At 38.1% G+C, this 25960-nt stretch overlaps 1 protein-coding gene and 1 long non-coding RNA gene across 5 annotated transcripts in view; one reads left to right on the forward strand and one right to left on the reverse strand.

The window, feature by feature from the left end:
- LOC114853138 (uncharacterized) overlaps window positions 1-449 on the reverse strand; it is a 22035-nt gene extending 21586 nt beyond the window's left edge. Inside the window, exon 1 of the long non-coding RNA XR_003785509.2 lies at window positions 195-449. This is a non-coding gene — a long non-coding RNA (uncharacterized LOC114853138). The remainder of the gene's footprint in view (window positions 1-194) is intronic.
- Window positions 369-22198, forward strand: mpp7a (MAGUK p55 scaffold protein 7a). 4 transcript variants are annotated; one of them, XM_055508119.1, is made up of 17 exons: window positions 369-507; window positions 4833-4932; window positions 6585-6703; window positions 8058-8135; window positions 8586-8669; window positions 9720-9851; window positions 10641-10722; window positions 11105-11190; window positions 13467-13541; window positions 14234-14430; window positions 14918-14991; window positions 15770-15940; window positions 16688-16768; window positions 18772-18865; window positions 19663-19771; window positions 20136-20279; window positions 20867-22198. In XM_055508119.1, the coding sequence occupies exons 2-17, from the start codon at window positions 4896-4898 to the stop codon at window positions 21044-21046; spliced, it is 1743 nt and encodes a 580-aa protein (XP_055364094.1). In that variant the 5' UTR covers window positions 369-507; window positions 4833-4895; the 3' UTR covers window positions 21047-22198. The 4 variants fall into 4 exon arrangements, with proteins under 4 accessions (XP_055364094.1, XP_055364092.1, XP_055364095.1 ...); XM_055508117.1 differs by having other exon boundaries at window positions 497-635; XM_055508120.1 differs by lacking the exon at window positions 369-507 and adding an exon at window positions 3189-3234.
- Window positions 22199-25960: the final 3762 nt, after the last annotated feature.

Consider the following 25960-nt stretch of genomic DNA (forward strand, 5'->3'; position numbering starts at 1 on the left):
ATGTGCCTTTCAATTGACATGCTTTGTGTGTGTGCATGAATGTCTGGGTGTGTGCAAGAAACTCTGTCTGCAGACAGTAACTAGAACTACAGGTTCAGGTGTTTGTGGCGCAGCTTGGGACTAAAAAGATATCTGGATTAAGTTGCAACTGCAACAACAAAGAAATCAGAAGGTGTGTACACAAGAACAAATACCTTAGGTGTAGTTTTATGATGAAGATTTCACAGGGTGCCAATGCAGAGAAGCGAATATCGGACAAATGTGATCTCTGTTAGTCCCGTCAGATCTCTGGCTGCAGCATTTTGAATAGGCTGTAGGCTTTGTTGCTGCTGCTGCTGGTGTTGCTGCTGCTCCTATTCTGGTCTGTCCTCCGGTCCAACAGGTGGCGCTAATGCACCGTCTTATTTGCTCACAAACATTAGAAGAAGAAGTCCGCTTCCTACCTGATCCTATTTGTTTAGTGGATGTACGAGGCGTAACATTTAGGAAAGTCTGATGTGGAAACAAGTAAGTGAGGATCTCTCAACCAACGGCGGCGCGTTAGCGTTTAATTAAAATCATTGAGGAGTTATTTCCACTGCAGTACATTTAGACCAACAACAAACAGTTCAACTGACGTAACCGACTGATCCAAAGTGAGTAACAATATCATATTTTATCTAACTGACTAGTTCCGAATCTTCAACTTTCAAACGCGTGAAAGTCCAGACGAGAAATCTGAATAGAACTCATTGGAAATCTAGTTAGTTAGTTTTATTGTAGAGACATGTCTACAAACACCTGTATTATTACATTACCCACAACTAATAGTGATGTGTGTTGATGCGGACGAAAGTTGCACCTCGGGTTTTGTGTTTGGGGCAAAGTGAGTGCAGGACTGTCGTAATGTTCGGTAACGCTGTGTTGACCGGCTGGGATACGTACTAAGTTAGTGAGAAACTTTTACTATCTTACTGAAACGTGGAGGCCAAGCCTTAACGTGCACTAAACACCGAGCCTCCGAGCAGAGCTTTCCGTCTTTCTCGGAAGTGAAACGGATGACGCACGGTCCGGCTACGTCAAATGTGGGGAGACACCGTGTTTATCAGCTCTTTCTTTCTTAACGCAGTCTATTAAGTACATACCCTCAACTGCAGGGAGGTTGACAAGAAAGATTATAATCATTACGTTTAATGCTTTTCAAGTGAATCAGTTTAATTCAGTTTATTATACAGCACCAATACACAACAGAAGTCATTTCAGTGCATTTCACAACACAAATAAAATAGACCCCCCCCACTGACCTAAATTATATGATTGAAAAAGGAACACAAGAGGAGTGAGTCAGGAATTCAATAGGCATAAAGATGACTCATCTTACTGAGCAAATTAACAATAATGTCATGTGGTCTATTAAATATCAGATCACATACGTGACCATCACAACTGTAACCTGCCTCATGATGAATGAATGAGTAGCAGCAACGTATAACTCAACTAGTAACTAGTTTAAGTTATCTTAATCTTACTAATGAAGTCTTGTTGATGATACTGTGGCTTCATTGGGCTCAATGGTGCTGTTGCCCCTCTACAGAACAAGGCAGCGAGTCAAAGGTAAGCTCCGTGGTCTAATTCAGTCATGCACAGCTTAAAGCAGAGCACTGTGACCCACTAGTACAAAAGAACCGATCAGCCCTGACACAAAAGCGGTTAAACTGCCTTTGGTTTAACATAACAGATTCCTATTTTAGGCCGAGGCGAAGGAATTCAGCTATTCACTACCATCATCCCAGTGTTCTGCTGCTTCCCCTTCATTAGCCGCACTGGCCTGAAACCTCAGATGCTAATGATTAGATTAGATTGGATTAGATTCAACTTCATTGTCATTGTGCAGGGAGGCGTCTAACCAGAAGTACACAGTTTGCATTGGCTATTTACAAATAGTTAACGAGGGTAAACATGAATGTACAGTGGCATGTATGAATTTGTAGTGAATGTTATGTACAGTAGTACATATGATTTACATTCTGAACAGTGGAACATGCAGATAAGTGTAAGAGCAGGCTGTACAGTGTGTGCAGTAGCGTGACGGAATTGTAGTAGTCCAAACGTGTGTGAAGGTGATGGTGCAGGTGAGGTCAGCTGTTCATTGCAGTGACAGTCGTGGGAAAGAAGCTGTTTTTTAGTCTTTGTCCTGGCCCTCAGGCTCCTGTAGCGTCTGCCTGAAGGGAGTCAAGCTGGTTACCTGGGTAACAGGTATAACCTTCTTATACTGTAGTGACTGCTGTTTTGTGCAGAATAGTTTTAAGTGATACTGTATGTATACTTTAACCGCACAAGACAAATTAGTTTTTGGTTGTAGACTAAACCAACTAAACTTACATAAATGAGTATAGAGATGTGTATGCTTACCCTATAACGACTAATAATCTACCCACAACCCCCTTGGAATTTGTAGAAAAGCCTGGTTGAGGAGTGGAAACATGAATGCAAAAGGTGATCAGTGTGTACCTCTGGTTGGACTTGCTTCTATGTTTTCTCCTTGGTGTTTCACTCTTCCTCGTGCACAGAGGCCAATCTGCACAAGTGCCTCTGGTGAAGTTAAAGTGTGATGCTTAGAGTTTAGTTTGAAATAGCTGTGTGCCGCTGCATAAACGTCATACAGCAGTGTAAGTGCAAGTGGGATGAAGTTTGTGCTGTGAGCTTGTATTTGAATAGAGTTTGAATAGATGGCCTGTGGTGGGTGGAGCTGGAATTTGGTTGGTACTGTAGGGTCATTGGATCATGGAGTTTTTTTATGGCATAAAGTACAATATACTGTAGGCGTTACTGAATACAGTACAGTACAGTTACAGAGTACAGTTAGACCTATGGTCAATATTAAGAATTCTTATCAATTACTCCTAATAATTACTTTAACACCATGACAATTGTGTTGCTTATAACTGTTGCTTTTTATTATTATTATTATTATTATTATTATTATTATTATTATTATTATTATTATTATTATTATTATTATTATTATTATTATTATTATTATTATTATTATTATTATTATCAGCATGATTTGTGTTATCAAGGATCCCCTGGCAGCAGACTTGCATGGACTTGTGGAGCAAGTCTCTTGCTGTCTCACATTACCTAGCAACAGGGGCAGACAAGATGAAGAGAGATAGGCAACAGGTATTACTACTATACTGTAGATGAGACATGGCTGTGGAAGAGATTTTCAGTCCTGGTGCTTCATTTTTGGTGAGTTTCTTATTCCACTTACTGGTCACGTCTGTCTTGGCAGTGACCAGCATCCGATTTTAGTTGAATATTGAAATGAATAATTCTAATAGATGTTAGGATCATGGAAGAACTTGTAGCAATGACCTTTTCTAAACATAAGTATAAAATACATTACTATTACCAATTACTTTTTATACGAGTTTGAGTACTCTACTATAAGGCTCACTACAATACATACGGTACTGTAAGGCTTTGTCACAAGGTGCCTTCATCTTAAGCCCGCATTGCTGATTTGTGTACTGTACTGTAAGTGTGAAGTAGTGAAGAAGAGGGCGGACGACTGTGAGCTTTTGTGAAGGAATAGAAACTTGAGTTTCAAGTCTGTTCAGGTGAGCTGATATGTCAAGTGGGTGTGGTCCTTCCTGAAAGGCTTTAGCTTGTGTTGGAATGAGTGGTGGTGTGTACTACTCTAAAGAAAATATTCTGGTAAGTCCTTTCTAAGCTTTGGGCAGTTGTTTTGTAATGTTAATCATCTCTGTTGGTATATCTATAGAAATTTAGGGTACGTGTCGTCTGTGCTGTACAGACAAATGAGTTTATTTTCTGCCACTTGATAGGACACTGAGCTCACATGGTTGTTGTACCTACAGTAGGTACAAAGTCACCCTCACCTTCGACATAAAATGCTTTATTTGTAAATGTACTAGTCTCATTAATATTGGCTACCAATTAGAAACATGAGTATAAGACACGCCAGCCTGCAGGCCGTGCCTCCAGAACAAACTATTACCGTCTTGGAGGCGTCAGTGCAGTGATGGTTGAATTGGAAGCAGTCTCTGAGCGGCCTCGTGTGGAGGGATAGTCCCTTACTCAGAGAACCCCGGTCACTGGTGCTAACTGGGGTGTTAAAATTACATTTACCGGTATCATTAACTGGACCAGTATTTACAAGATTAGGACCCAAAAAAACTCATGGGGTTTGAAATTATTTTTGGGTGTTGTACTGGTCTTTTTAAAGTAGAGTAATGCTTTTTCACCTGTATTAGATGGCCCTGAAATCCTAAAATACTGTTCATTCCCCGATGGGCTTTTACACAGCTAAAATGAAAGACAAGCTGTTTTAGGGCTTCTGGAAAAACAGGTTGACACAGACTATCTCTCTCTGTCAATCTCTCTCTTTCTGTGTGTGTGTGTGTGTGTGTGTGTGCAATATTCAGGCCCTGCTAACTTTTTCATTCATTTAAGAAACAGCACCCCATATTGACAGAAAACCCAGAATTGTTGACATTTTTGCAGATTTATTAAAAAAAAGAAAAACACAAATACCTTTCTTTCTACACTATAATGGCTAATCTTTAGAAGTGATATTAAAGGAATACTTTGACGCTGAAAAGCAAGCTGTGTTATAAAAATTGCACATTGTATTATTAGCTCTGTAAGTGTTGTCAACTTCCCTTTCCTTCTTCATGACTACCTGATATTGTGTGATCTGAATGGATATGGTTCAATTTGATGATAAGGTGAAGATAAGGTGCCAGGCAAATAACAAGCATGTTAACACGTGTATGTGGACATTTTGCCATTCAAATAAAGAAATTATTTTTGTTTCCTTTCAGGGCACCATGACATAAGACCTGTCCACAGATATAGGTGGACCCAGACTACAGCATTTAGGAGCCATGCCTGCCCTGGCCTCCGGTGCTGGCCACGAGCCAGGTAAAAAGTCCATTGTGTTCATTAATAGACGGAATAAAATAATGCAGAATTTGTGAGCCCAGTCTGAAAATGTATATATTGTACAGTATTTTAAATGTAATAAGTTTGATCAGTAACTGATTATTAACAGTTCTCAAATATAATTATAATGTATAATATATATTATGGTATAATTCCAACAAACAATTCCAATGTATACGTAGTTTGGTACAGTAATAAACAGAAAGAGGTGGCCATTCTAAAAAGTGTACTGTATTCTTTCGAAACAACACAGAATTTTGCATTGTGAATGCATTCTTTATGTTGACAACCCCCTCTTTCTGTCAACCCTTAATCACCGTACTGTTTGCTCACTTTAATCCAATCTTTTTGATTATCATGTAGTTATCAAAAAGCAACAACTACATTTAAACTCAGATTACATAATATGCACAATGTTTCCAGCCATGCCCCCCCCCTGTCTTTCTTTGTAACTATCTCTGTAAGATGATTGTATTTTTGTGTTAAAACCTTGTAATTGGTTGAGCATCGATGAAGTCCTGCCCCGGCCTTTTTAGTTTAAAATCTGAAACCAAAAAAAGAAAAAGAAAAATGTGTAAAAAAGAATATTGAATGAAAACCTAGATTAACACATTTTTAAATGTGTGAATCATGTTTTTTTGTTTTCAAGATTCAAGTTTCCAAATGTGTTTTAAAATAAAAAAGTTATGTCAACCAGAAATAAAAAAATATATAAAAAGACAATATAGGAGCACGATAAACTATTTCAAATGAAATTTTGAAATAGTAAAGATACATTTGTCCTATTCTGTTAAATAAGTTGAGTTTGGGGAAATTTATAAAACTACATTTGATTAGTATATAGTATAGTAGTATAGTATATTTACAGTCTTTTCACTAACATACTAAGAACTTTATTCAGACATTTCACTATAAAATGTTTAATTAACTTTTTGATCTTTATTTGTAAAAATTTTAAAAGCTATTGGGGTGATAAATACCTCGTTTATTTCTGACTTTTTTGAATAAATCTCAACCTGTGCTTATAAATTTGTCTTTTGTTTTTCTTAATATTACTGAAAGTAATATTAATATCATCAAATTTATGATTTTAGTTTTCTGTTTTAAGCATTATTTTATTTATATTTAAGTCACTGAGGATTAAGGGACATAAGTTTTGTCTGTCTGACTGGTCAAAGGCCAAAGGATCTGGCACTTTGTGTAGTGATAGAAACAATGTTAAATACACAAAGCTATTTAGCAAAGATACACAAAGCACAGGTCAAATGTGAAATACCATAGCAATAGCAAGTTTCCTCAGCCTGTGTCCACGAGGATAGACGTGTGCATATGGTGTAGCACTGTATGTACCAATCATTCCAAATGTGTAAAAGGTGTCTGTGTGACTTATAAAGACCTAACTAACTATTACTATTTGTCTGTTGCAGGAAGTGAATACAATTAATTAATTACTCATTACAATTAAAACTTACATTTGTTTCTCTCTTTCTATTTATTTTTGTTAGTGTACATTTCTTAATTGCAAAGTCTGGAGCATGGCGCAGTTTTCATTCCACTACCGTTGTAGTTTTACAAACATGTAAGTGACAAATAAAATCTTGAATCTGTTCTCCTCCTCCGCCTCCTCTCAGGCTTATATGAGCTTCTGGAAGCTCTGCCCTCCCAGCTCCATCCCCATGTTTGCTGTCCAGAGGACAGCACCTTTCTTCAAAATATGTTTGAGAAGAGAAACCTCCACTTACTGGTCAAGGTAAAAAAAAAATATCACAAATTTGTTTGTTTATCCAATTGTTTATCCTCTTATAAACCTACAATACTCAAACCCAAGTTTGTTGTCATTCCAGCAGCTCTTTGCTGCTTTGGCAATGTGAATTCAGTTACTGTTGGTTAGATCTTCTATATGCTAATAGACATATTGTAGTTTAAAACACTTCCCGTCTCTACAAACTACTATTTTCACTTGAATTGTCAGTCAACCCTATATATCTTTGATTCCTTCTGCATGTACAATAAATGGTAAATGGTCTACAGTTAAATAGTTTTCCTCTACTCATTCACCCAGTCGCTCATGTAAGCACACACACCGATGGCAGGGCTGTTATGCAGCTGAAGTTGAAACACCAGGTACAACTTGGTGTGAACAAGGTTGGTAGAGTAGCACAGGTGAGAATGATAAGAGTAATGATTTAAGTTACAGGTACAGAAGTACAATCTTCAAAATACAAGCCAGAAGCAGGAGGTAAAGCTGCTTATAATAACATTTTAACATGTAAAGGTACAGACTGAACATGGAATACAATTAATAACTGGAACAAGCACTTGAGGCAGTTCAGTTTTTGATTTTATATCCGCTCAGCTTCCTGAAGGCAACCCTGTAGTGGGCTGTAGGTACAGTAAGTGTAGAGGTGGTTGTACAGGAGGCAGGTAGAAGCATAGTGGAGCAGATTACTTGTTGTGAAGCGTATTGGAGTGGTCTCAACCACAGTGTTTATGGAAGTAGATGAACCAGGAAGTCACGCAAGAGCTGGGGATCTTTGGTTGTCGCACTAGGTGTCCATTTGAACCATCTGAGACGTTGGACCCATCAGAATATTAGTCTTCGAAGGAAGTAAAGCTGCCACACATCACAGTTAAACACCACAGACCTGTTTAAATTGAGTTTGCTTTTAGCTTACTTGAAGAGGGTTAAGCATTTGAACCTAACCTTTCTTTTTTCCAGCAAACCTCATTTAACTACTGTATTCTTGGTGAAATTGTCAATGCAGTGTCAATATGGGATTTTCGCCCTGTGATGGACTGGTGACCTCTCTAGTTTGTATCTTGCATCTTGCCTGGTGACCGCACAATTTGCATTATAGACTAGTAATTAGAACAGACAGTGTGAACAGACAGACAGAGAGGGCATGAACATAAGTTGAAATATATATATGTAGTGTTCCTACAAAAGCTGGTGTAGCACAAACAGTATATGTGCTTAAAGCTTATTATGTGGGATGTGTATGCACTTACAGACATTTGCTGACTGAAGATTGGTCAATGTTGACCTCATTTCTATCTTTGTTTCTACTTAACTGATGACCATAAGTTTTTTTTTTTTTTCTCAGATCTATGAAAGGCTACAGCATTTTAATACAAGCAAACCCGCCCCCATCGTCGACAGGGTCACAGATTTGACCCAAGAGGTGAGTTTATTACACTCATTAATACACTGAAAAAATAAAGGACCAAAATGTTGCAAGTCTTAGTTACGTCAGCATGCACTTGACTGCAGTTATCTAGGAAAGAGATTATTCAACTGTGTGGAAATATGTAGAAGAAAAATCATCCTAAGGTACTTTTAAGACCTTACCAAATGTGAAAATACACAACATACAGTAGAGTAATTAAAAAAAACACTCACATTCCTCATTGAACAGCAGTAGTTACAGTAACAATGAGAAGAAACAACCCCCCATTTACATCTGCCAGTGTGTTTGTGTCCTGATTTGGGATCTTGTTTCACATGAAACAAGTTTTTAAGCTAAAGGCATTATATCCCATTCTATTTTTGTAATCTCTAGAAAAAAGGGGTTTCTGTGCAAATTCTTGTGTTTAAAAAATCTTTTCCCGCTATCTTGACTACTCTTACTTAGGTGTCACAGGAACTGGAAGCGAAGACTGTAGCCTGTGTAGACATCAATGAGCTTTTTAAACTACTAGCTAAACCCCATATGAAGGTGAGTATGACTGTAACTATTTATCAATTATTATCGACTGTCAGAATATGATATATGACAATTTCACTCATCATTATATAGTGAAACCCAAAATTATTCATACCCATGGGAAATTCTGACGTAAAGTTGCTTTTGTTTAAGTAGAATGTTTTTTTTACTGGAAATTACACAGCTTCTCCCTAAAAAGTAATAAGACAATATACAAGAGGCATCATTGTGGAAAAAAATTATTACTATCCCTTTCTTTTATTTATATTTGAACAAAAAATGGCATTTTCTACATTATTCATATTATTTCAATAATTAATAGAAAAGCATTTATTGGCTGTTAAAGCATGTATTAGTATAGTACAGTAACAATTTATTCCACAATGATGCCTCTTGTGCATTGTCTTCTATCTTTTGAGAGAACCCTGTGTCATTTCTCATCAAAAAAACTCTCTGGTTGAATGTCATTGATTTCATGACATTATCACAGGCATATTTAAAACAGTGAGTGGGTTATTTTAGATGCTGACTAAAACCAAACAGGACATATACAACAAAATGTTTAAGAGCCAACGCTGCTGCTCCAATGTTTTGATTGTTTCATATGCCATAAAATATGTCATATAGAACCTCAGAGGTCCATACTGGGCTTTCCTCAGGTTTCCAGCACACTCCGCTTTAATCATATCCCCGAGGGGCTGTACAATAGTAGAATATCTTTCAATCTATTCTGCACTGCACCCTCTCCATTCCTGAAAAGTTAGCATTTCCGACTAACTGTAAAAGTCAACAGAAATTCAACAGATACTTCGCTCTATCCATAGAGTAGTACATACTGTATGTAGTAGAACATATTTATATTCATGAATGTGTGAAATATCTGACATGGCTAAGAACTTCATGACTTTATGTGCTACCAAAGAGTGTAGGTGTTCATCACCTTTGTTCTGTTCTGAACGCACTGATGCCAAACTTAACAATCCTCCATGTAAACTGCAATCTGTCTGTGTTCCGCTTTAACATATCTTAATCCCTCTATTTTTTTTCATCATCTTCTTCTAGAGTCTTCTGTCAGTCCATGACACAGTTGCCCAAAAGAGTTATGACCCTGAACTACCACTACTGCCAGAAGACATGGAAGACAATGAAGAATCAGTGAAGATTATAAGACTGGTTAAAAACAAGGAGCCTTTTGTAAGTTGTTTTTAACTTTAATAGCAATTTAAATCATCTACCAGATATTAGATTGTAAAACCTGACTCTTTGGTTATGTAAAGTAGAAATACCTCAGTGGGATAAATAAAATAAATAAATAAAAGCTTATATTTTGTAATGCTATTGTAAGGTAGGGTAGGAATGAGTAAGGTAACACGTATTTCTTTCATTGAGGACCAGTAACGTAGAGTACAGTATGAATTCTTTGGGGGCAGCGGGGACAAAGGACTTGCATTAGTAGGTTTATTGTAACGCTCCTTGTTTGTTTAAATTGTATCTTTGTTAGTTCCTGCTTTTGCAGTAATTTTACGTTCTGTATTACTTTGATAGTTTACCTTTGTTAGTTTCTGCTTAGCAGGGAATCAATTTTTATAATTTTCTGTTGTTTTTATTTTCCTGCCCTGCAGTGAGGGTTAGTTTCATTACATTTACATGTGTTTTTATTCCATATTGATGAGCATGTTTGTAGAATACGCTTTAATTATTTTGTACATTTATTTCCTTTTAGTTAGCAGTTCAAGTGTTCTGTAATCCTTAGAAAAAGTCATGTGCTCAGAATGTAGATCTTATATGCTGAGAAAGTAGAACATATGAAACCTCTAATGTGGCCTGATTTATCTCTGAAAGCATGATGCGTTACCATGAACAAAGATCTATAAATAAAGTTTTTTGGTGGATTATCACCTACATTGTCATAATCCAATAATCCAATAATCCAATCCATAATCATTGAATATAAAATTTGAATCTGTCTTGTTTTCTTCATAGGGAGCAACAATAAGGTGCGACGAACAAACTGGAGCAATTCTTGTTGCCCGAATAATGAGAGGAGGAGCTGCTGACAGAAGTGGTCAGTTCTACTTGTTTTTTTCTGTATTCTCACATGGGGTTAAAAATTTATATGCCGTATGTATGGTGAGGTGGTATGGTGTATAACACCTATAATATAATAATGACAACATGCTGCATGTTTAGCAGTCTAAATCTGGTTCACCAGTTCAGGATAGAAATTCTATATTGCCAATTACTAAGTACAATTATGACTGTCAACTTTTGCTTTTGTTTTCACTGGGTACAGTCTATTTATGGGCTCTGTCAAAGAGGAGGCAAAGGCCCATTTCATTGTCAATTTGTTATAGTGCATACAACCCATAATTTTTACGTACATAGTAGCTCAGTTACTCTAGTACATAAGAGTGAATTATCTGAGTAGATCCCTTTTTTTGTGGTAGGACTGATTCATGTTGGGGATGAACTAAAGGAAGTCAATGGAATTCTTGTGGATAACAAGAAACCAGAGGAAATAATCAATATTTTGGTAAGTTTAATCTGTTTATGTTTATCACTCCTTTAAGTTCTGTCCTCCTGTGCTTTAGCAATATACTGCATACCAAGTATATTGGATAAGATTGGTCTTTCATCCCCACCACTGTTAAACTGTACAACTTCACAGTTTAACCTTCAAACAGATTCTATCTTTGTTATTTGGCTTTTTTTTCACTCACTGTGGCTTCACACTTTGATCTGTCCTACCTGCCGTTTCTTTCTGCTTTTCCCACCGTCATGATTACTAATGATGCACACCTGAAGTATATCACACAAATGTAGAATAAAGATATCTAGGTTTAGGTCAAGAATGTTTCAACTTAACTCATTATTTTGGGTTTTTTTCTATTGCAATTTTACAAGTTAGGATAAAAAGGAGCTACCAGGACAAGTCTGGTGTAGATAGTAGGAATAAGCGTGTGTTCATGATCTTTTTTTAAATACCCTTAATTATCAGTCATAGAATTAAAAAAGGATTACAATTTGACTGCTGCTGTTCACTGACAGAGGAGCAGTACATTATAAAGATGTACGAAGAGGTGAAACATACTAATACATAGTAAGTAAATACGGAAATATAGACACTATAATGAAATAATTGGATAAAGCCTGGCAGACAATAATGGCTCGGCTTAAATAGTTAATAAGCAGTGTTTCAGAGACATCGTAATATAAAGTAGGCAAACTCAAATCAATCTCATGTGGCAATATAATTGCAGAAAACATTAATATCATTAGAACAGGGAGATAAATTACAAGATATGGCACTAGAACTATCATATCCTGACTTGTTCTAAATTCAGAGAATTAATCTCCATAGTAACTTAATTTAGGTTCATTCAATCTGCTTTTGTACAACTGTCTGGCCTAGATTTATCCAGTATAAATGTTTAATGACTACACAAACGACACAATCAGTCCATCAGTCCATCAGTCCATCCGTCCATCCATCCATCCATCCATCCATCCATCCATCCATCCATCCATCCATCCATCCATCCATCCATCCATCCATCCATCCATCCATCGATTCATTAATTCATTCTCACCTGTTCATTTGGGCCTGGGTTGCGGTGGCAGCGGTCTAAGCATAGAGCTAAAGACTTCCCTCTTCCCGGACACCTCCTCCAGCTCTTCAAGTGGGACCCCAAGGCGTTCCTAGGCCAGCCAAGAAACATAGTCTCTCCAGTGTGTCCTGGGGCTTCCTGCCAGTGGGACATGCCTCGAACACCTCCCTAGGGAGGCGTCCAGGAGGCATGCAGAACAGATATCTGAGCCACCTCAACTGGCTCCTCTTGATGTGGAGGAGCAACAACAATACCCTGAGCTGCTCCTGGGTGTCAGAGCTCCTCACTCTCTCTCTAAGGGAGCATCCAGCTACCCCACTGAAGAAACTAATTTTGGCTGCTTGTCTTGTCCTTTTGGTCATGACCCAAAGCTCATGACCATAGGTGAGGGTAAGAACGTAGATTGCCTGGTAAATTGAGAGCTTCGCATTTTGGGTCAGCTCCTTCTTCACCATGATGGATCTGTACACCTACCACATTACTGCAGCCGCCAGACCACTCCGTCTGTCAATCTCATTCTCCTCTCCTACAACAGCTGTTTGTATTCTGGAAAGCATTCAAAAGGAATCCTTACCAATAAGGTTTTGTTGGTTCATTGAACTTGTTTCCATGTGAGTTGTTAGTCGTGTTTGTTTGACAATTGTTGTTAAAATTCAATACTAAATCGTAGTAAAAATAACTTAAAAGTTCACAATATCTTACAAGATTTATTTTTAAGACTTTTAAGTGCTCTCTGCATATAGATCAGCAAGTGGAAAAGACACACCAACTAGGTGTGACTAATGTGAGGACCCAAATGCACGATAAATATAGAAAAGAAGGTGAAAACAATGAAATACAACAGGGTAATCTAGATATTTTCAAACTAACTAACAAACCAAGAGTTACGACCCCAGGCTGCTAGGAGTAAGTGAAGCAATACAAGATAAAAATCCCAGATGGTAATTAGATACGCAAACTCTTTATTGTTAAGAAGTTACTCATTCAAACAGATAAACAAAATGAACAGCTGGACAAACTAATGAAGAGGACAGATCGTATGTGTCAATCAAATAACCCAACAATCAAACAATCAGTTTTAGCTGCTAGCCATTACGGGCAAGAGTTAGAAACCATGCCATTTACACTCTCAAATACACTGTTACAGGCACAACCACCTAGGAAGCAATCTACCTAACCTACTTTGTCTTGTCTTACTCAGGCTCGGTCAGAAGGAGCGATTACCTTCAAAGTTATACCTGGAATCAAAGAGGATACACCATCCAATGAACCAAAGGTATGTTCTTTCCTGGGATTAGTGTAAGTTGAAGTAATATTTGTTTAGGTAATTACAGTCCAATTGTAAAACATCCTGAGATACTGTAATTCCAAGATAATGAAGTTTGTGCATTTCACACACACACATGAATTAAGAAATTTCTTCATACTTGAAGCAAATTGTTCATTGGTGGCCTGCATGAAGCGTGATGTCCCCACTCGTACGCTTGCCTGCCTTGATGTTGACAGTTGGTGGATGTTAGGAACTCCTTCACCTTCTGTTTGAGGATGACCCACACTCAGTGCTCAGTCAACCATTAGCAGCAGAAACACATCAGTAGCCTGATCCAATGTTGACTGTCTGGCCTGCATGTCATGTATCCTGGAGGCGGATTAGAGCTTCCACTGAGCATATCTAATGTTCTGTTCACTCACATTTGTGGCAGTACCAAAATACCGGGTTCATGACACCATAAGCACAGTGCAGTATTATTTTAAACAGTATTTGTAGTAATGGGAGTTAATAATGCTTAAAAAGTATTTTCCTTGTATTTGATAAGCACTCAGAACAGTGGGCAACATCTGTTTATCTATACTACATGTGACTTTTAATTTAGACATTTCATGCAATAATTACACAATATGTGAAGGGTGGGATTTTTAGTTTTTGTCATAATTAAGCCCTTACTGTCATCTTTCCTCTCCACCCAGGTATTTGTAAAGGCACTTTTTGATTATGATCCCATGGAGGACAAAGCCATACCGTGCAAAGAGGCTGGACTAGCCTTCAAGAAGGGCTCCATTCTTCAAATCTTGAGTAAACATGATACAACTTGGTGGCAGGCCAAACTTGAGGGTAATGCCAACCCTTGTGCTGGTCTAATCCCATCTAAACATTTTCAAGAGAGGTAAGAAACATTTGATGTTGCTGATCACAATGGAACTTTGAAAGTTTTACCCCCTTTCTCATTTTCCTATTTTTCCTTTTCTTGCTTGCTTCCCAGTGCCAAACTTCCATACTCAGCTAAAATGTGTAATTACAGAAAATTATGAAGTTGGTACTGATTCACTTTGGATGGCATTAAGGATGGAAAATTGCACATCAGTGTGTAATAGGGGCATACTTGACGTGCAGTACAGAGCTCAGGAGGCTGTGTGACTGTGTCATCTGAGTGCACCCAATGAAGTAAATTAGACACACACAAATAAGAGCAATAAGCAGATAAAAAAAATCTGTATTTTTCCTTCTTCCTGCATTTTTCTTGTTTCACCTATGTTTTGTTAATAGAAATAACTAGTATTGAAGAACAGGTCCTCATTAGTGGGACACAGTGTGATGATTTGAACTAATGGTTTTGATGTGCCTCACATGTTTCCATGCTTTTATTCTCTCAGGAGATTTGCATTGCAAAGACCTGTTGCAACTCAGCCCATAACGAGGACCTCTAGCAGACGATCAAGTCGAACAGGTAAACATGCATAAACCACTGTCCTGAAAACCAGATCACAAAATAACAAAAGTAATTCTAGTGGTGGATGATTAAGGTTTGCTGCATGTTACTGTACATGAGACACTACCATGGATGCATGTCTTAAAATCTGCTCGTTGAGACTGGAGTTGTCGCTGAGACTTGGGTATTGACCAATCTTTTATTGCTTGGACTTTCACTGCATCCATAGTAATGCATCCTGCAGACAAGAAATTGAATGGAATTCATACATCATAGACATGACTTTGGAACACCTCCAGAGCACCTCAACCCAAAGAGCATGTCAATTTGTCAATGTTCAGGATGACTGTTAAGTGTAATCTTCTTTTTCTCCCACTCCCTGATCCTGACAAGATGTTATGCAGATCTTCCTAACGGTGATTGGATTTAGGTCTCTATCAATGCACTGAATGTCTGATTCTATAGTCCTTCTCGTTTATGATTATACCTGCAGCTAAGGACTTTTGGATATACTGTACTCATTCGTTGCATCTTCCATGGAACACAGTACCAAGCAACAGCTTATTGTTGATATTGTAATTACACATGTACAGGGCGAAAAAATGCAGCTTAGTAGGTTAGCAGTAAGTATAAAGGTCTACAGTATGTATTATTATTGTTATTATTATACAGCATATGGGAAGTACTTAGTACCTAAAATTCAGTGGAAGATGGATATGGATGTTCATTTGTTAATACAAACATACTTCATTTAAAAAAAAAACTGTCTTCTTTGTCTCTTCTTCTTGATTTTCAGATGGATTCAGGAGAAGCTTCCGTCTTAGTAGGAAGGACAGGAAAACCAACAAATCCATGTATGAGTGCAAAAAAAGTGAAATGTACGACACAGCTGATGTAATCACGTACGAGGAGGTCACCACATACTGCAGGCCGAGTAGAGCTAAACACAGGCTGGTGGTTTTAGTAGGTGAGTGTAGATGTCACCACTTACCTGTGCTACGCCCCTTGTCTAGGAGGAAGATGTAAATGTGCTCTCCCCCCATCCTGTCAAGCCCAAGAAACAAACACAGACACAAATACTACTTCCACACCCCATCTCACCTACACAAAAGAAAATGAAATAAAAGACAGGATGCCTAACCTGTGCTTAACAAAAACAAGCTATAAGACCCACAATCAACACACGTATACAATACCTGTGTGACAGGTAGTTTGCCTTTGGAGACACGTTTCCCTTATCCTTTTACAGTTATCTATTTGTTTTTATTGGCAATTCCTTTTTCTTGACAGCTTGTAAAAAAATACTAAGAATAATGCACCTCTACCACCCATAACTCACTCACTCACTCACTCACTTACTCACTCAATTAGGCCTCATTAGGGTCCTAAGGGCATGCTGGAGTAGCTTCCCAGCTGTCAGTCTGGCAAAGGTGGGGTACACCCTGGACAGGTTACCACTCCAACACAGAGTTTGTTTGGAATCATTTGCACTATTTAAAAAAACTTCAAAACCCTGCATTTATACTTGTAATATGTGTAGATTATATAGCCACATAAATGCATCTCACAGCGTTTTGCAGAGAGACATGCTTTCCAATTTGACCATACCTGAATTAATATTTTCAGCATAAGAAGGTATTTTTCTGCTTTGTTTCACGGATATTGGTTTGAAAACTATGAATTGTGTTGATTCCGTATAACTCTGCTCCTGTAGGACCCACAGGTGTCGGCTTGAATGAGCTTAGAAGGAAACTGTTGATATCTGATCCTCATCACTTCAGTATGACCATCCCACGTAAGTTCACTTGACTTTTTATGGCTGTATCAAATAAATTATTATCGTACATCTTGTAGACTTGGTCTGTTTTTCAAAGTTGTCTGCATATTTCTTTTTTCATCTGTAGCTACTTACTGGTCTTCTATATGTATGTTATGTGACCATAGTGGATGGTTTCCATCCATTATCCAAGCCACTTGTCCTAATAATGCTTAAGAAAATTAGTAATGATTTAGTAAATGAGGTCTGGAACAATCAAACTCTGGCACACGGTACAGTGTCTTATTGCTTGCACGATCTGAGCTTATTCTCAATCATTATCAGCACAACACTAGCACCTCTGGTTTCTCCTGGAACAGTTAGTCCTGACAGACTGCTCTCTGAGGCAAAAATTGGAAAATGACTGGAGCTAGAGTGAGGAATGCCATATTTTTTTTAGCAAGTAATAAATAACCCAGTTTTGCATTTTGTTATGCTGTGTATTTTTGGATTAAGCTGAAATATTGCCACACCAAATATGACCTATTTTTTAACACTATACAAAAATCAATGGCTCATGCCATAGAGTTTTTCTGGGAGACAAAAGGTGAGACTGGTTGTGGTGAACAATGAACAGCATAGTGGAAAATAAACCTCCCACTCACCAGTGCATGTTTAAAAGATCCTGTATTTTGAATGTGAATGTGAAATTGCATTAAGGAAAACTGCATTAACCTCACTATACAATCAACTTAATGCTTGGGAACAATTCATTGTGCATCATGAATACAACGTGAGTAAACCTGTCTTTTCAAATCAGATAAAAGCACTTCAGGACTACTTTGGATAAAAGATAGAAGGATGATGTAAAACCTGTCTAACCAGTTTGCAGACTGGCCATTCTGTCTGAAAGGATTGGGGGCAAAGTGAGTTCTATTGTTATGTTTATTAGAAAGCAACGCTTGGTTAGAAGTTTGATACGTCCTTTCCAGGTACTGTTAAATAAAAACAAAAAATCCAAATACAATTAAATGTAATGGAAAAAACTCCTAACCATTAAAATGAGACTTTAGTTACAGTGAGAAATTGTGTAAAAACTGTTACAAACTGTCACACTGAGACTCACCAACTGGACTGGCAGAGTGGCAGGGAATCTTTAAGGCCAAAAAAATGCCTCCAGACTAATCTGACCCGAATGCAGTGACCCACAAGTCATAGCAAGAGCAAAACACTACACAGAAAAGACCATAAGAATATCACGTAGACCTAAATAGGAACAGCACAACAATGAGACCACCAGCCAACCCAACCTGTAACAGCAAGCTCGAACCAACAAAGAACAAGAGGAGGGAAGCCCTGAATAGAAAACCAGGACACAGGGCAAGCGATGAGCATACTTCACTGTACCAAAGCAACACCAGAAGACCGGAGTGCTAAAGTATCACGAGCCCCACCCTTCACAGCTGGATCCCAGAGGGTCCAAACCAGCATGAAGGAGGCCTGCAGGAGGGCATGAAACAAAACCTAACGGACAGAAAGACAAACAGGACCAACACAGACAAACCAGACAAAACACAGCCCACAAACACTGACGGAACAAGAGAAGGGACCAGCTACAGGCTAAAGCAGAAGACTAACGCCTCAGCATCAGAAAGCTTTTGCATTCCAACCATTATGCTATGAAACAAATCACTGAGCCATCTAGTGGATAAATCCGACATTGCAACAGGCTTCACCGACACGACTGGTACACGAAGATAAATCAAGGATCTAGTGCTCTGTCTCAGTCATGTTATAGAACTCTGAGAATTCTGAGATCAGTATTATCACAAACCAACGAAGCCCATGGCGTGGGCAAACTGCTTACTAACAATGTCAGTAAAGCGCTTACGCAGGTTGGACAGGTTGGAAGTCCTTGCACAGAGCAGTCTGGAATTCATACTTTCAATGAGGAGACTCAGTGTTGTGACAGTAGCTTTCTACCACAACACAGTAGGAGAGTCTAGGTTTAAGGTAATCACTCTTTCTCTTCACTCTGTCAGACACCAGTCGGGCTAAGAGGAACCAGGAGAGTGACGGGGTGGAGTACCACTTTATCTCCAAGCATCTATTTGAGGCGGATATCCACAACAACAAGTAGGGATTGTGACTGTTATGATTAAAGAACAAAATCCCCATGAACATTCAGTAGAATACAAATATTCTGTGATTATAGAATAATTATATAATGTATCTTATAATAGACCCAAACTCAATTTTCATTTCATTTTTACTTATTTTCAATGGTGAGGTTGATTTAGTCCACCTTCATTTGAGACATCATCTGCAGACTGTGTTTGTGTTTCTATTTGTAATGTTCTAATAGGAAACATCTTTAGTTTACTGCAGCCTAAAGCAGTGGCTTATAAGACTGCAGCACAATGGCACATACAGCACATCAGACATATTTTATTAGCTAGTAACATTAACTGCATGTTTAAAACCAGTAAGTCATAAACAACAGTTTAAACTAATAAACTAGTCATGCATTCTCTGGTTAATGTGTACATTCTCATTAGAATTGAATGAGAACTACACACTTTTAGAGCCACAGATACACAGGACACTGTAAAATTACAAAGACAGGCAACTTGAAAACAACTTTCCCAAAACAATTTACAATCAGTTTTGTTTGCAAAAAACACATTGTTATAATCATCTTTTAGAAAAGTAAAAATTGTGGCCCATAGCAACAGAAATGTTTAACGGTGTAAATTATTCAATTCTTTTTAATTTTATTTATTTAAATATATTAATCATTATTTCTACTAACATTTGTGTTGGTATAAATTGACATGATTCAAATGCAATAATATTCCAGTAAAAACAATTGCACTAAATAAAAAAGCATTGAATAAAACGCATGATGGTGATATTTCTTCCTCACTTTACAGGTTCATAGAATACGGCGAGTACAAAGGCAATTACTATGGGACAAGTGTGGACTCAATACGCTCAATTCTCTCCAAGAACAAAGTCTGTATTTTGAATGTCCAACCTCATGTGAGTGACACAGCAGAAGCTGCTTACTGTAGTTCTGTGTGTCCACTTTTTTGGTATTCTGCAGCAAGTGCACATCTAACATGAACCAGAGAGTCAAACGAATGTACCAGAATGCCCTATAAGTGGATTTGTGCTTTTAATTTGCGTTGAGTACTCAAAAATGTCTTTCACACAAGCAAAATCACTGATATTATCAACTGCAACAATTAAGTGGCCCGCCTATATTAGCTTTTATGGAATATATAAATGTTTTGGTTACATTTGGATTTTTGTTTTATTACTATTCCAATGCTAAAAACATGTATTCCTTCACGTTCATTTTTTGCCTTTACATTCATATTTCTTCATCTTTGACTCTGTTTAGACAATAAAGCAGCTGCGGACAGCAGAGTTCAAACCCTTTATCGTGTTTGTGAAGCCTCCGACAATTGAGAGATTGAGAGAGACCAGGAAAAATGCAAAAATTATATCTGGCAAGGATGAAAGTGGATCTGCCAAACCATTCACGGTAAGAAAACGTCTTCAAGGAAGCACAGCAATCTGATAAAATATGTTGTTTGTGAGTGATTAAAACTGAATCAAAGCAGACAATTTGACCTTCTTTGTACAAATATGGGAATTGAGTTGCTATTTTAGGGAGTAGGTAACTAATGATGATGAAGGGAGAGAGCACATCAGGGTTTGTGGATGTGTGTTGTGTAAATACACAATATTTAAGTGCATTAAGTATAACTGCAAGAACTGCCATTACAAAAAGGTGATATTGGTGAGTCCGATGTTTGTTAGTTTTTTTGCAACCTAAACAACAGTGTAGGTGCATTCAGGGCACAGCCAGCTGCAACCTGACTCAAAGTAGAAAATAAGATGGAAGCTGGATTGTTTCTGCAAGATGCAAAAGGCCATTGAGGCCATTATCTCTCTTAATAGTCTCTGAAATGATCTTCCTTTCAGCCACTGGGGGTCACTGGGGAACTTCCCTCTTTCGCTACCATCGCTACCAACAGATACTAGATGTTATCTTTACATTATGTAAATGCATCTGTCACGTTTGTTGTGGGCGGGATTTACTGACATTTTCTTCTTCATATACTACAGGAGGAAGACTTTCATGAGATGATAAACACTGCCCAGATAATGGAGACGCAGTATGGTCATCTTTTTGAAAAGGTAATAGTAAATGATGACATCTCCACAGCCTTCAGCGAGCTGCGGTTGGCGCTACAGAAGGTGGAGAATGAAACTCACTGGGTTCCAGTCTCCTGGACTCACTCCTGAAAACCTCATTGAACTTAGTAAATGAAAACATTGGTTAAAACAATGCCAATTTTTAAATCTTCTTTTTAACTCTAGTGTTTGGCGTGGCTTGCAAAAGCAATGCAGGCAGTAACAGACTACTGTGGGGCTCTGTCTTGTGCACAGAGCTGAAAATGTTTTTTTTTATGTTGGTTTGTTTGATCCTGGTTGGAAATACACCTCAACTACAGTCTGGATTACAGCCTCAGACATGGTTGAGGCAAAGGGTACTCATTCAGAGCACGAAACTGTCCTTTGATTTGGGTCAAATAAGTTACATTTGTTGGGTTTAGCTGTGTGAGGTCATAAAATTCATAAGCATGGATCTAAAATGTGAAAGTTGTCTGGACCATCACAGTGCTGGTGCTGGTGCTGCCACCCCAAACAGCAATCCTTGCCAGCTCACTATCAACCTGGAGGCCTTGTATACAGTGGCATATTTAAATATTAAATAATTCCAGTAGAAACCAAAGAAATGTGCATTTCTATTGGACAATTCAAATGCACGTTTTAATAGTACACAAGTAGAGAGAGAACAAAGATGTGCCTTCACTTACTGCATTTCTGTACTTCTAAAAGGTTATCATTTTTGTTTCAAGAAAAGCCAGGTCAGGTACACCTCATCATTTCTAACTTAATGTGTTTGCATCTGTTTTATACACCTATTGTTTGTTAGAGAACAATGATCTGTAGCTCTGTCACTGACAGCTTTTTTTACTAAAGGCTTTCTTTAAGCGTTTCACATGTGTTGATTTGATTGCACTAGTATAATTTTCTAAACTACTTTTTCTAGGTGATAAAAACCTAGTTTAGGAGCATTTTGAGAAGCTTATTAAGTTGTGCAATTTTTTAATCACTGTAAGACTATAATACTGATAAATACTGGTAAAAATGTTTACATGCTACAATGTAAAGCGAAATGTAAAAGGGAAAGTGTGTTCTGTTCTGTATTAGGACACATTGCTGTACATCAAAGGGCTGTTTAACATACTACTCCAAGGCTTTTTTAACAATTTTAGTAGTGTAAGTGGCCCCAGTCCTGTTTGTTTACCTGCTCACTGTTGAACTTAATCAAGTTGTGCAGTGTCAAATAATTAAAATTCAGGTTGTATAAATAAAAACTATTCTTGATTATGTTGTGTTGTCTATGTTTTATAATAAAGGAAATTATTATTAATTATTATTATTAGCCTAATTTGCCATGTTTTTGTGATTTAGAAGAAGTGATTTACATTTTGGAGTTCTTCCTCTGTATTTAAGTCTTACGTTGAAGGAGTGAGCAGCCGTGTGTGATTGCTTGTGTGGACACACCTGGTGACAGAGACGGGATCAAACCCGTGATGTTCTACATCCCAGTCCAGTGCTCGATGCACTGAACCACTGTGGTTCTCCACAGTTTTTTTTTTAATCCAAAAGACGTCCACAGCCTTTATTCTCCACTTTATACGGTGAATCGTGGCATCGGCTGGTTGTATCAGCTGTAGACGTTCTTTCCTCTTTCCTCCAGGACATTTTGACCTGTTAAACCATAGTCTTTTTATTGAGGTTAATTTTTGACATTATTATTCAGTTCCCTCTTTAGCTGCTGGAGCAGCAGAATGTTGTATGGTCTTTTAAGGACTTCTGTGGTTATTTCATGTGAGTGCATGCATTTGTTCGTTTGTATGGGACTGTCTGGCTCACACATTAAATTTTGCGAAACCTTCAAGGCACGAGTATTTTCCTACTGACTGCATCAGAATCCTTTGCTGGTACATTTTCAACGCTGCAGCTAAACCTGTCAGTCACTGTGAATATGTACCTTTTCCCTTGTGTTGGATTAATCACGTCATTATAGTGACTGTGTGGAAAAAACTTTTCAATTCAATTTAATGCCTGATCTACTGTTGGACTTAGATATGGTGATTCTTTGAATTATTCTACTGATTCTGATAGAGTAGGCATTTAACGATTCAAATGCTTTGCTTTGTTCTCCATGTGTGTCATCAGCTCATCGAAATCCTGTTTTCAAATGGGTCTGTAGATTTGAAATAGATACATATTTTATTCAGCAAAAATACCCAACTAATAGTAATAATAATAAAGAAAAAGATAACAATAAAACATCCTGAGTGGAATTAAAGATCCGTATGGCTTGGGGGAGGAGAGATCTTCTCTGTGTGTGTCTGTGTGTGGAGCAGGGCAGTGATCTCGGTCTGTTACTGAAGATGCTCTTCTGACTGGAGATAACTTTGTGCAGGAGTTAGTTCATGGTCGATAGCAGTCTGTTCAGCACGTCACAGCTCCAACTCTGTGCCGATGACAGAGCCTGCCATCCTGACCAGCTCATCCAGTCGCTAGGAGTCTTTCTTTGGGATACTGCCTCTGCAGCAGACCACCACCAGGTGACTGTCCACACCAGCTGACTTCAGTTTGTCCATTACGAGAGTCTGGTATTAAAGGCACTGGATCCTCACAGTGCTGCCGGGCTTCTTCAGGTGGAGCAGGAAGATGACGGCGTCCTCTACTCCGATGCCAGACTGGTTGGCAAACTGCAGTGGACCCATTGCTGAGCTCACCATGGGGCGCAGTTGATGTAGAACCAGTCTCTCCAGTGTCGATAGACCGATATAGACAGACATTAAAATCTCCCTCCCCAGCAGGTTAACAGATAGCCTTTCTAGCTATTATTCACCTGTTTGAGTGGTTTGGTATTAATTTAGAGTATTCCATTTCTTTTGCTTAGATCTGATGAATCATTAAGTGTTGTTTTTTCTTGTCTAGGTGTGTTGATATATACGGTGTCCACATTCCCCCATCTGGCTTTTCTGGGTTTGCCAAGCACTGTCACCAGGTGAGAGGAGGATTTACATGGTGACGTGGACTCAATCTGAGATGTTTAAGTTTGCTGTGACAGTCTTTCGACAGACTTTCGTGGCCTTATGTCCAGCACACTATATCAATATACATGTTGATTATTCACGGCTGAGTTGTAACTGTCTGTGGTTCTGATCTCCACCCAGCGGTTACTATGGTTTCCTCTGGTGGTTTATTTCTGGTCCACTGACCCCAAGGAGGAATCTTGCCTGATCCATTATAGTTCTTCCTCCTGTTCCTTGTTATTCTGCACCTGCTTACAGTTGGCTCAAACCTCATTCCTCCCAACCATTGCTCATCCACTTTGGTGACTTGGTGCACTCAAAAGAGGTATGAATCCCTGTGCTTGGGCTTAAATGGATTATGATCTACCAGGGGGTAAATCAGGGGTCATCAATGTGAAAAATTATTAACATGATCAGTGTTTTGGAATGACTAGGATAATTTTTAATTTTAATTTTTTTAAAAACTTTTTTTTGACTTTGTGACATTAAAGTTAAATTATCAAACTGTATCCCTTGACATTAATCAGTGCACAAGAAGTAGCTCTTATTGATCCCTGATCTACAGTACAATGTCACCAATAATGATTTGAATTACAGTAGATGTGGAGTATTACATGAACTGATAGATTCTACCAATACTCCTACTGTCCTCCTTGCTTTATGGGCCATTGCTGTCTCACTATTATCACAATTCTTTCATACATTTAAATGGATGTTATGGCAAACTGTTTGTTACAACATGAAAATAGTGTTGTTGTCCAAAAGTCCACCTGCAGGCTATAATGAATGATGTAATGTGTAAAGTCTTACTTGGAGCCAGTGTTATTGATGCTTACTGTATGCAGCTGCTGCTGCTGTAGACGTTACCTGCTTATCCCAACATTCCTCACAGTCTGTATTAGTTCACTGTTACTCATATTATAGTGCAGTGAAGTAGTAACTTTGGTTCACTGCTGCTTTTTTTCGTGTTCTGCCTGGCACTTCAACAAGAGGCATTTACTAAGCTGGATGTCTGTCGTTGCTGCTTCTACCTGTGTCATAGTTTTCATTTTGTCTACAGTACAGGGGTAAACTATACACTGGCTTGTCTTGCTCTGTCTAAAATAGGATGTTTGAAGCTGAGTCTCTGTGTTTGACCACATGTAGCCCATCTGGTGTAAAAGATGTTGGCTTTAAGTAAAAACAACGTCTGAACTGTAGTTCCTGCACAAGTATTGGCTGGATAATTGCTTTCCTGTTTCCCCAGAGTTGGTTTCTTGGTTTGATCTTCTTGTGGCTGTGTTGATGTCATGTTGATGCCATCATTCCTCTCTCTGGCTCTACTGTACACAGGCCATTGCCAATTGGTATTTTCAGGTGGCAGGAGATTCTGACCAATGTGGCCTGAGTTTTGCTGGTGCATTTTGTGGTCTATTGGGTCAGTTTCTTGTCATGAGTCCATTCTATCCACATGTCTACAACTTACATCTACAGGTACATATTTGATGAGCACTCAACATATGGCCTCAGAGTTAACCGTAGTTATGATCCATTCGGGAGTTGTTCTAATACTTTGGGTGTTTTCTTCCTGGTTCACTTCCCCTGAGGGTCCTTATTTGTTGCATGTTTATTTCTACTTCATTTTCCTTTTACTTATTTGTTGCATGTTTATTTCTACTTCATTTTCCTTTTACTTATAATTGGCCCAAATCTCATCTCTCCTTCAAACATTTGCTCACCACCTTTAGTGTCTGAGTTCAGTCCTGCTCTAAAGTGGTTTGTATGTCTGCGTTGGACATCTTTTGGTAATATTTCAGTTTTTCTACATGGCAGTTAATTGTAAATTTGGTTAGAAAGTACTAGTGCAATCTTTGTGTTACAGTATGTTACTGTACATTATATTTTCTGTAAGTCTATTTTTTAGTTGTTATCCTGATTAACTGTGGACCATGAGGATGAAGTACATGAAGGGTCTGTCTGAATTTGTAACAACAAATACAATAAAATAATTTACTTTTTATATTAAGTCAAATGATGGTAATAACAATGTAGACTA

This window comes from Betta splendens, chromosome 4 (genome assembly GCF_900634795.4).
Source record: "Betta splendens chromosome 4, fBetSpl5.4, whole genome shotgun sequence".
In the NCBI taxonomy this organism is placed as follows: Eukaryota; Metazoa; Chordata; class Actinopteri; order Anabantiformes; family Osphronemidae; genus Betta; species Betta splendens.

Coding starts and splice junctions, on each gene's coding strand:
- mpp7a (XM_055508119.1), top strand. CDS start 4,896: ATGCCTGCCCTGGCCTCCGGTGCTGGCCACGAGCCAG. Junction 6,704..8,057: donor ACCTCCACTTACTGGTCAAG/GTAAAAAAAAAA, acceptor TTTTTTTCTCAG/ATCTATGAAAGGCTACAGCA. Junction 14,431..14,917: donor TCTAAACATTTTCAAGAGAG/GTAAGAAACATT, acceptor TTATTCTCTCAG/GAGATTTGCATTGCAAAGAC.